This window comes from Pteropus medius, unplaced genomic scaffold, assembly GCF_902729225.1.
Source record: "Pteropus medius unplaced genomic scaffold, Ma_sr-lr_union100, whole genome shotgun sequence".
NCBI classification, from domain to species: Eukaryota; Metazoa; Chordata; class Mammalia; order Chiroptera; family Pteropodidae; genus Pteropus; species Pteropus medius.
Genome location: NW_024354502.1, coordinates 16,334,912 through 16,346,248, shown reverse-complemented (window position 1 = coordinate 16,346,248; position 11,337 = coordinate 16,334,912). Strand labels below are relative to the sequence as shown.

At 38.4% G+C, this 11,337-nt stretch overlaps 1 protein-coding gene across 1 annotated transcript; it reads right to left on the bottom strand.

The window, feature by feature from the left end:
* Nucleotides 1-1,655: 1,655 nt before the first annotated feature.
* Nucleotides 1,656-10,242, bottom strand: ABRA (actin binding Rho activating protein). Its single transcript, XM_039853674.1, is given in 4 exon segments — nt 1,656-2,255; nt 9,371-10,077; nt 10,080-10,154; nt 10,156-10,242. Coding segments are annotated over 4 exon segments (1,347 nt in total). The 3' UTR covers nt 1,656-1,777.
* Nucleotides 10,243-11,337: the final 1,095 nt, after the last annotated feature.

The window sequence follows — 11,337 nt, the reverse complement described above, 5'->3', positions numbered from 1 at the left end:
CTGAGTTCTACTTTTCTCTCTCTTTCTCTAAAAGCCTTAAGTTTTCAATAATGGATTTTCCTATCATGGAGTTTTTAGAACAAAAATCTGCCATATAGCAGCATTTTCCTCTAAGGAAACTAGCTTTCTGACTTCACAGCCACACCTTATTCAAAAGAATGTTAGTTAATGTAAGCTCTCGGAGAAGACAACTTTTAACTCCATCCTCAAATTCAAACAAATTGAACTTTGAATAAACTGTGTCAGTGCCTGCATAAACTTATTGTCCTGAGTCGAATATGAGGTAACGTTTTTGAAGCCTCGGTCTGAATATTCTGATGACTAGAAGTAACCCAAGTTGTACTATATAATTGTATTGTAATTCAAACACAAAAGAGATATTGAATATAACCTAAAAATAGCATAAAAATGAGCAGGAAAGACAAGAAAATATCTTTTATTCTTGTGCCATGTTTTAAAATTTTGACAGGTTCACGGTTATGGTAGAATTGTACATCTTATATGAAATTAGAAATATTGATTTATTAATTTATAATTTAATAAGCCTATTATGAAAATAAAAATGTACAAATCTTCTTTAAGAAGTTATTGGAACTTTCAGTTTGAAAGAATCATACATGAAAACAGATAATTTCTATAGTAGCTTAATCCATACTTTATATTAAACCTAACACCTAACAATTATGTGTCTGTTTTGAGGTATCATAATTTGACATAATTTCTGTATTTAACGCCAAGGAGCTATAATATAGTAATTTTCATTAAATTCAGATAGATTGTAATCTCACATTTTATTCAATTTGTTTTTAGAAATATATAAGGCACATTAAATCTGAAGAAAAAAGTAATAGATTAGTGTCAGATCTCTCTTTGGCATCATATTAAACTATACTTTTTCACTTTGGCAGAACTAATACTGCTGTTTTATAATTTTCAGCTATTTCATAAGGTTTGTTAGAGCATGGAGAAAATTAGAATGTCTCAAATCTGATTTCCCAGTGATTCTGTCAGATTCTTCTACATGAACACTTCACTGTAGAATTTTCTGTATTTCCACTTCACTTTATGTTGATATAAATATCAGCAGTATGGCTTGCTAAGGCTTTGAGAAAAATTAAACTTCTACAAGAAGCTCTACAAAGCCAGGTAAATCTGATCTCACCTCTGCTTTGATGGCAAAGGTAAACATAACTGCCTTCTCTGTTTGTTCTAAAACCACCAGTGATCTCTGTCTGTTTTTATGTGATTTGTGCAAATGTCACAGAGGCGTGGCTGACTGGGCGCCTATTAAATTACAAGCCCATAGAAAAATTGGAGCAATTGCATCATTTTATTTGAAAACTTAATTTTTTGTTTGTGTTCCTATTTTGTAAGTGATGCCATGATAAAAATAATAGTGCAAAGTCCAGCTTTTAGAAAACTAGTTTTAAACTTAACGGAATTTTTTTTTCCTGAAAAATGACATAATATGGTCTGCTGGTATTAACCTAAAGTCAGCATTCTTAGATGTAATAATTGTTTAATTAAAGATCTATAAAAAAAAATCCTACAGTGAATAGCCAAATACCTTTGCCTAAAAGGTAAGTGGAATTTCAAAAATTTGCGTGTGTGCGTTCTCAAAATCTTCAGAATTCCTCAGAAACAAGAGTGCCAAAAAGTCTTTTATGTAAAAATTGTTTAATATTTACTAACTTATTACAGTTTGCATTTTAATTTTTCTAAGTTAGCATTTAGCATTAAGACGAGAGTTGGGTCAAGTTCAGCTTTTGTGGAAGGTTCACTCAAGTAGAGTAATCAAAACATGGTCATCCTGGCCTTGCCATAACATCTCGCCTTCGAAATCAACCAGTCCGTGTTTCCTTGCGCGCATGAGAATGCCCACGACTTTATCTGAAATACGAACGTATCTGTCAAACAGATCTCCGAAAGTAACTTGGATCTTGCCATCGCATCTGTGGCGGGCCATCGTGCGGATAATGAAGCACATGTCCATGATTTCTCTGTAGATGTGCTCCTCGGCTCGCTTGGCCCTCTCGGCGGTTTTGGTCCCCTCCTTGGGGCGGCCGTAGCCTTCATCTCCTTTGCGCAGGCGGGTGGACATGGCCAGCTGATAATCAAATTCTTCACTGAAAGGGTTGAGCTTCTGGGACTGGATGTGTTGGTCAGCCCACTGTTGCCACCTTCCTTTCAGGCTGTCCACCTGGCTGTATTTCCTTTGGGCCTTGCAGTTGAGTTTCCCTGTGTATCTATTTGCCCTAAAAGAGAGAGAGGGTGAAGAATCAAGATTTTTAACACGCGAGTGTTTCTTTCTCATTGTACTTCCTGCACACGTGCATCTTATGTTTCTAATTTTTTTCATTATAAAAGAAATACCGACACGTACAAAGAAATTAGGAATGAAAGTAGAAAAATCATACACAGTCGTATTACTCTTAGTTTGGTATATGTCCCCCTGGATTATTTTCTCTATGAATATAGTAATGTTAAGTACCATAAAATAATGATATTAAACCCTATTTCAAGAAAAAGCTCCCTTGAATAAATGTAATGCAAATATGTGTATCTTAAATTGCATGTTAACATCTCAGAACCGGAATCATGAGTGTATTAAGGGGATCCACTTTAGATAGGACTTCCGAAACCAGTTATTTCCCCATGTATTACATATGTGTATATATATGCATATATACACACACACACACGCTGCAATATTTACTTGTGTAGATTTTCATATATGTATTTTTAATGAGAGTATACCTGTACTAGTACCAGTGATGTACCACAAATTTTAAAATATCAAGTTGTATAGATAAGACATTAGTTAGCAAGAGTAACATTGAACAATTTGTGCTGGCATCCTTCTAAACACGTTTTACTAACATTCCTACAATCACTCTGTGATGTAGATATTGCTATGCTCATTTCACAGATTAGGAAACTGAGGCCAAAGGAGTTAAGTAACTTGCTTAAAGTCACAAAACATAAGTAACAGAGCTGGGATTTGAACCAAAGTTAAGCTGAGTCCAGAGCCTGCATATCATTTCTATTAAATAGTGCTTTGAACCAGTGGCAGAGGCAGGATTCAAACACACTACCTGAGACTAAAGTCCATGCTCTTTCCACTGGGTCATGATGCCACGTGCCATGTGGGTACAGTGTCTTTAAATGGGTGAGTGTATTTCAAGTGTGTGTGTGTGTGTCCTTGCAATCTGGAATGCATTTTCTTATTTAAAAACAACAAGACAAAAAAACAGCACTGGAAAGTAGACCAATAGTGTCATGAGGTTGCATGCCTAATTTTAAAATGGGCAAAATTTATCTTTAAAAGATTTCCCTGTCATTTCTGTATCTCTAACCTCCTAAACTTTCTTCCCAGGTCTCTTTGTCTTCACAAATAAAACGTTATCTCTTAGACTGTCTAAAAGTCAGAGCTCTGTATTCCTCATGCCCTCCCTTCTCCCCAACACTGAGTGGCCTCATGTCTGAAAGCATTGGGCTTGGAGATGGAGAGCAGTACTGAAATGCTTATGTGAATGGCGCGCCTGAACCAAGGGGGCCCTCTTACCCGAAATCTCACAATTTGCTGTTCCTGACTCAGGAATAGGTCAGATGTGGGTATTCTTCCCTATCCAAACTCACTTCCTGAAATCTGGTTATCCAAAGGAAGTGAACAGAAGTGGAAGGCACACATATTTGCATGAGTATTGTTTTCAAAAGAGGAATGACATCCACTAGATGGCGAACTTTCACTAATTCCCAAGGTTTGTGTTTCCAAAAGTCCTATACTTGCATTCAGTTTCACTATTTCAATAGAATTCAAACTAGGAATACACTGCTAATTGTAGCACTTAATATTCTTTGTAGCCACGTGGACAAAAGTCTATGACAAAGTTAATTGAGAAAAAGCAGCATGCAAAAACTGTATACACAATTATTACAACTTTAAACAATCATACATTTATGGAAAAGTGCTAGGATTTATGCTGCTGTGAAGTGGAATGGGTTTCTCTGTCCCGCTTGTCCTCACCATCACCTCCCTCTCCACAGACCATCCCGTTCAGCTGCCCAGATTATGGGCTGCTTAGTCTCATTATCAAAGGAGAGCAAACACCATATCCCCTCAGAATCCTGGCAATCCTTGACAGAGATAGCCTTCAATAAAAAGCCCAAGGCTGTCAGGACAGAACCCAAAGCTCCTACCAGATTTGAGGCTGGGACATCCTGCTGGAGAAGGGACTCGAAACATCTCAGAAGAAAGCAAAAAGAATAGCATGATTCATGAACGCATACCTTTTGTCCCCTGAGCACCAAATGTAGTTCTGCCCTATACAGCCTAAAGCATGACATCCTTGTAAGGAGCTTCTGGGCACTTTGACGCTTTTCCCATTCTTTATTAAAAGTATTTATGATACATTAGCCAGATGCTGTTTTAGTTACCTATCGAATATTTAATAATAAAAAAATAATGAACTACTAAAAGACAGTCATGAAAATAATACAAATTTGAGTATATGGTACAATTCCAACTATGTAATATGTGTCTGCACCAGACTGAAGAAATCAATAGCGTGTGCACAACTGAAAATAATTATGTAGCTATCCAGTTTTTTATTTAAAAAAATTTTTATCTCAGTATTACATTGATTTTATAATTTAGAGAAAGCAAAAAATAGAAAAATATTCAAATTAGCATCCAGAGGTCATTCGTTTCAACTGTATGCTATATAGGTTTTTGATTCTTTGATGTAGTTTTTTTCCTTCTAATTTTAATTAGAAAAGTAGATTCCCTGAGTGTTGAAACTCTGTGTCATTTGGAATAAGGGTTGGGTTTGATGAGGTGATAAATTTATGAAGAAAAACATTTATCTTCTAAATATTAATGTTCATTTGTTATATTGTAAAATTATAATTTTCAGAAACAGGAAGGAAAACAAAAAAATTGGTCCTATACGCAAGAATTAGAAAATATGGCTATAAAAAAATGTTACCAGGAAGAAATATACCTTAATGAATATTTAATTTTCCCTATCATAAAATTTTCTGTATCATTTTTGTATTTCCAACTTTTAATTAAAACACCTGAAAATGTCAGGTTTAAATAAGGATTAGAAAGTCTTATATCCTAAGTAGCTTCTTGGTCAATGAATATAAGAATATAACAACTTATCCTGTTCTGTTTTGTTTTTTCTTCAAGAATGTGCACAATCGTTTAGATTGAGCTTTAGGAAGACAATCTAGTATAAATTTGTAGAAAACAAAGCAATATTCAGAGACTGACATCACACCTATTTTTTAAGTTAGTAATATTTAATTCAGACTCTCCTTTTTAGTTTCTTATTATCAGTAAACAAATTTTCTATTGGTCAATCAGTAAATGTTTCCACTGTCCTGTTATATGCAGGTAACTAATTCTACCAGACATTACAAGCATTCTATCTTGGAAAGTCAGTTCGTTCACTGAAATAAATTCTGAAATGTATTTCTTAACTGTCAGTGTTAAAAAGACATCATCAGTTTGAGTGTTGCTTTCTTATGTGAATGAAGCCTTTCAGCTATATGATGGGAACCAATGTGTCATAACTTTATCATCTTGGAGTAATAATTATATGTGTAAATTATTAAATACGAAAAAAAAAAACCCACACTGAATAAAAGTTCTAAAAGGTGTATTTCAAATCTAGTCAAGTTCACTGGTGCTGGAACCATTCTCCCCAGAAAACAGCCTTTATCTGAATCACCAGCTTCAAAATGTCGTGGAGCCTAGAGGAGTCTTGGATTTTTATGAAGAAAGTGGAGAGCTGCTCTTGTTCCCCGCTCCCCCACCCCCATAGACTCTCCTATGGAGGTAACCTTTCTCTTCATTGTACAGGAACATTTCTCTAAAGCAAAAAAATTCTGCCATTTTTTTCAACTCAGGGAAGTGCTGGGAGAGAATTTGCTTCTCTGTACATTGGAAGTATAGCCAGTTTTCCACAGGAAGTATAGCCAGTTTGACGTCATGGGAGCATGACATCCACAGGGTCACATTTATCAGAAGCAGGGTGACTACATTCAAAAGGCAGGGTCCACATTTCTGCTCTCTGTTCAGTTATCAATCAGATTTGAGAGCCTGTGATTCTCCTTGCAGGTTGATAACTGTGCTCAGGGTCCAAGGGAAGGGTTCCGAGCTTCAGAATTGAGAGCCATACTTGTGCTTTCATGTCTAGTAACATCTTTCAATATAGACGTACCGAAACCCTACACTTTGGGAGTTATTGAGATTCTATTAATTAGGCTGGCACTTTGGTCTCCATTTCATTCCTTGAGTCTGTTCTCTACTGACCAGTCTATCACAGTGGATAAGAACATGTGCTCCTGCACCATCCTTCCCAACATCATCACTTACGAGCTCTGTGGTTTAGATACATTTCTTAATGTCTGTGTGTCCACTCCGCCATGATCGAGCACCCCCATGCTCAACCACAATTATCTTTATTGAATAGGAAAGGATGGATGAGTGATTGGCTCTTTAATATTTTACAATTTCTGTGTGGGAGAGGGATCCAATTCCCTTTGTCTAAAGGAGCTTGACTGAGCAAGTCATACAGCTATACAATCAAAAGACCAAATATTTAAAAAATAAAGTATAAAATATAAACCATTTTCATAGTAAAACCCCAGTTAGCAAAACCACGATAAGTGAAGAAATGACTTGTTTGTTTCTATTATCTTTACTATTAAGAAAACTCTTTCCACTTAAATATTTATGATACATATTTTTCTCCCTATTGGTGGCTATGGGGAAAGAATGGTGTTTAATTAAAAATAAGTGAAAACTTCTTTCATGTAGGCTTACTCAATAATGCCACGTTCATTTCTCAAGTTGTATTTGAGAGTCCCATCAGGCAAAAGGTCCCATTAGGCTTCTCCTGAAGCTTCCTGAGCACAGCTAGGATTACTGATGACCATAAGAGCTGCTGTTGCAAACAACATTCTGGTACCCCATGTATTGTAAGACCGAGGGAAGGGAACCAAAGGAAAAAAGAAAAGATTTAATTCCCACTTCCCCCCAGGGCCAAACCTGAGAGCCAAGTTCCTAGCATCTTGTAGGGTTGAGTTCACCAGGGCTGGCTCTCCCTGCATTATAATGAGTACAGCTTATTAAGTAGCTCCCCTGGGTCCATTGCTTTACATAATTAATATCAAAATAACTCTAATTATCATATGTTTTTTAACTGAAGACAAAGAGACCTAGGATTTGCCAAGATAACCACGATTCAAATCTGTCTCTCAAAGCTTAAGTACCTTTCCGTCACACTAAGAAGGTGTCCATGTATATGCCTGATTTCAGCAACTGTGAGAGAACTCCTGTGTGCACGTCCCCACTTCCAGGTGGGAGAGTTTAGAGTAGTGCTCAGGAGGCGGGGAACTGAGCCAGAATGCCTCAGTTCAAACCCATGGGCTGTACAATCTTATACATGTTCCCTCATATTTCTTTGTCTCATGGTTCTATCAAGTGTGGATGTGATTATACCTCCCTCAGGACAAAGTTGTGAGGGTGAATGAATAAACATGAAAAGTGCTGAGGTAGTGCCATAGAAGAGTACACACATTGGAGATCGGTCCCAGCTCTCACCTCCCTAAATGTGCTGACAGGAAGATCTTCATTGTACCATTCTGTCTTTATTCTGTTGGGTGCTTTTATTTATTGCATGTCTAGCATGTGCACACACACACACACGCATCTACACATCCACAAGGCCAGAATTTAGACTGTGGTTCCATACATTCTGGTAGAAGTTATTTCTGATTATGAATTCCAATATTAATGGAAGTAGAGCACAAATCCAGATCTCTAAATACCTACTAACGGCACTGCATGAGAGTTTGTACCATGTCTGGTTTCAAAACATTGCATTTGGAGACAGACACATCTCAGCTTTGTCACTAACTCACTAGGTAAACTTCCCCACTGAGCTTCAGTTCTCTCATTCCTAAAATGGGATAACACCTATTTCATATAATTATAAGGGTTAAAAAGACAAAGCATGTAAAATACCCATAGCACACACTAAATGCCTGATGGATTGTTATAATTATCTCAGTTTGCCATTTCATTTTTCTCGAAAGCTTGCAATATAATAGTTTTAATTCTTTCAAAGCACCTTTAAAGTCACAAACTGCAAGACAGCTCTTAATCAAATTAGATAACCAGTTCTGTTCTTTACTTTCCGATTATTTCATAAAACTTGAAAAACACACCTACACATCCAGCTACTCCCAGAGGGAATCATTCATCACATCAATTACTTTTCCCATATTTTGATATCCTGTGGTTGTGGAGTGACATTTCCTGACTTTCTACTATGTGGAGGTGGAATTTCTGTCTTGAAATAAAGTGTGAGCTTCTTGTCTGAATACACGTGTTAGTCTGAGTCAGTGTCTGTGTGTGTGTGATTGTGTGTGTAGTTAACATCTAAATGTTTTAGGATTTTAATTACCCAGCTTTAATAGCACTTCTGTTTTGTTTGCAAATAGGGTAAATGTTTTTTCTGAAAGTCTGACAAATTGCTAAATAATAGAATCTATATGAACAATAACAGCTTTCATAGACTGATCATATGTGGTGGGCATTGTGCTAAGTGTCTGGCAGCTGTAATCTCATTTACTTCTCCCAATACAGTAGCATTTTTCACAAAGGGTTATCATTTTACAAAAGAAGAAATGGGCTTAGTTAGAAAAATCATCAGATGTGTGTGTGTGTAATATTTAAGATTTACTCTCTTAGTAGCTTTCAAGTATCCAATACGGTATTGTTAACTAAAGTCTGGGTAGAGCTGCCATTTGAATTTGGATCTGTCTGACTTCTGAGCCTGCTGTCAGGTTGGATAGCAGCTTCCCGCCGGTTTACAGGATCCTGGAAACCTGTGTTCCATGGGCATTCTTTGGGTAGATGCGTCTCCTGATATAATTTAGACTGATTTGGGACAAAGAAAAAGTTTCTACAATCTAACAGCAAGCACTTTTCTCTGCAGAGAAATAAGCCAATCTGCTACTCATTAGAGAACCAACTTTAAAAATTTACCCGAATTACTCATCTCTCTCTGGTGGTTTCATTTCTATTGAGATTAAAATTCGAGTGTTCAGTTCAAACAGAAAGGAGAAACCAAATAGTGCCGGCCGGCTACCCAAGGCCCCTGTTCGAGCTCGGCACTGCCCCTCCAGCCCCGGGACCTGCCCTGCCCGCGGGACCGCCGCCTGCTCGGTCTCTAGTAGGATTTAAGACATCTTAGATCTAACTTTCGTAGGACTCCCGGCTCTCCGGTTCCCGGAGGCGGCTGGTTCAATAGCAGCCCCAGGAGGCGAAGGACGCATTCGCGTTCGCACTTACTGGGAGGGCGCGGGCCGTTTGATTCTGGCAGCGGCCACCTGCTCTCCGTCCTGCTCGGGCCTGTCCTCGGCCTCCCCTTCGTAGCCGCTGTCCTCGGTATCTATGCTGTCACTCCTCCACTTGGGCTCCTCCTGCTCCATCTCCTTCCAGCCTTTGGTCAGCTCGGATACCAGGTTTCCGCATTTTCTCCTCCGCGTCGGGGAGCCATGGCCGTGGAGGAGTCTGTCAATGTCATCTTCTGGCTGCCCAGGTTCAGGTGTGCCACCGTCTTTCTCGTATCTGTGACTCAGGTGGCTCACATCCCCTCCTCTCTCATAAGCTTTGCTGACAATGGTCTTGGTCACCTCTTTCCTTTTGATGTGAGAGACCTCAGTCTCTTCCTCTGAGCTCTGTCCATCTCCATGTTTCTCTGGCTTTTGGGAGGGAGAATTTGGGGCCCTCTGAGCTTTCTGGTGAGGAGTGGGGTGTATCACTGGTTTAAGATTTTCGGGTGGGTCCTCAGTCCCTCCCGGCATCCAGCCTGTGGGCTCCTGGGCCTGCCTGGTGCTGTTCTCATTTGCCCACTGCTGCCAGCCTCGGGCCAAGCTAATCACCAGGGTGGCTGTGTGGATCTTCCGGAGGGCACTCTTAGCCGGCCCCTCTCTTTCCTTTTCTCCCGGAGACATGCTACCCTTCTCTTCTCCGCTGATAGTCTGGGCACTAGCTAAAATGAGCGCGGACTCGACGGGTGCCCGGGATTTAAATAGAGGAAGGGTGTGGGATGAGAAACGAGTTTGGTGACGGTAGAAACTACATTCAGCATTTCTTGCCAAGAGGTAGTGCCTTCCCCCTGATGGTGTTCTTTTTTTAAACCCTGACGGCTCCAGTTTCATCACAGCAGAGGGACATCTCTGCTGGTAAAGGACAGTGATATGCTCACTCTCTTTCTTCTCCAAGTGCCAAAGTGGAAATTACTAGATCTGATCATGTGTTTAGCCTTATGTTTTTCTTGACCTTAAAATATGGCCCTACCATTTATAGAAGCATAAAATATGTGTACAAACTGTGCTGGGAACATTATGGGAGTGTTCTCATTTAAACCTCAACAGCCTTCAGTGTAGCTCTTAATTAGTCCCATTTTATAACTGAGTACAATAAAATCTAAATAAATAAAATCCTGTGGCTAATACTATCTGAGATTCAAACCCAAATCTGTCTTATTCAAAGCTTGTGCCTCTTTTCATCCCAGTTATCAAAGGTCCTTAAGTTGCCTTTTTCTTTTGTCTTCAACCCTGTTCAGTATAGAGCATACACGTCACCTCATCCAACCTTCATTTTCCAGATGAGGACATTGAGGCCCAGATAAAGGGGGTGACAAGGGCACATGTTCTAATCCCAGATTCACATTATTGTACAGACAAGTCATATTAAAATCATCATAGGAGGGTCAAAATTTTGGTCCAATTATATTTTAAAATTTCAAATTAAGATCTACACACATTAAATTTCATAGATTATTATTACAATAAGTCCTGTCAAATATTTCATTTTAAAAGACCATTTAAAGACAAAATAAGTGAATGTTATCAGAAACAATCCCTGTCTGACCTTCTGTTTTTAATAACATGACCTTCCTTGGCAGGCCTTTGGGTGCGTGCAGAAAAAGCCACTCCTCCAAGTCTCAGAACAAAGACCAAAATATAGTTTTTTTAAAAAGGACTGATAGATAGGTCACGCGGACAGAAAAAGAACCATATATGAGGTATACTGAACTAGATAAAGATACTCAGAGCTCAGCACTGAATAATTTTTTAAAGTAAGATAAATAGAATTTTATTTTTTTGCATAGCAGTTCTATAGAGTTTCATACTGTATCCTTTCCCCCAATCTTGACATACAGTTAACCATACTAATTGAAAATTGCTAAGAGCATAAACATCGGTATGAAAGTTAATTACTTCTGAGGGCGTGATCAATTTATTGTGAAA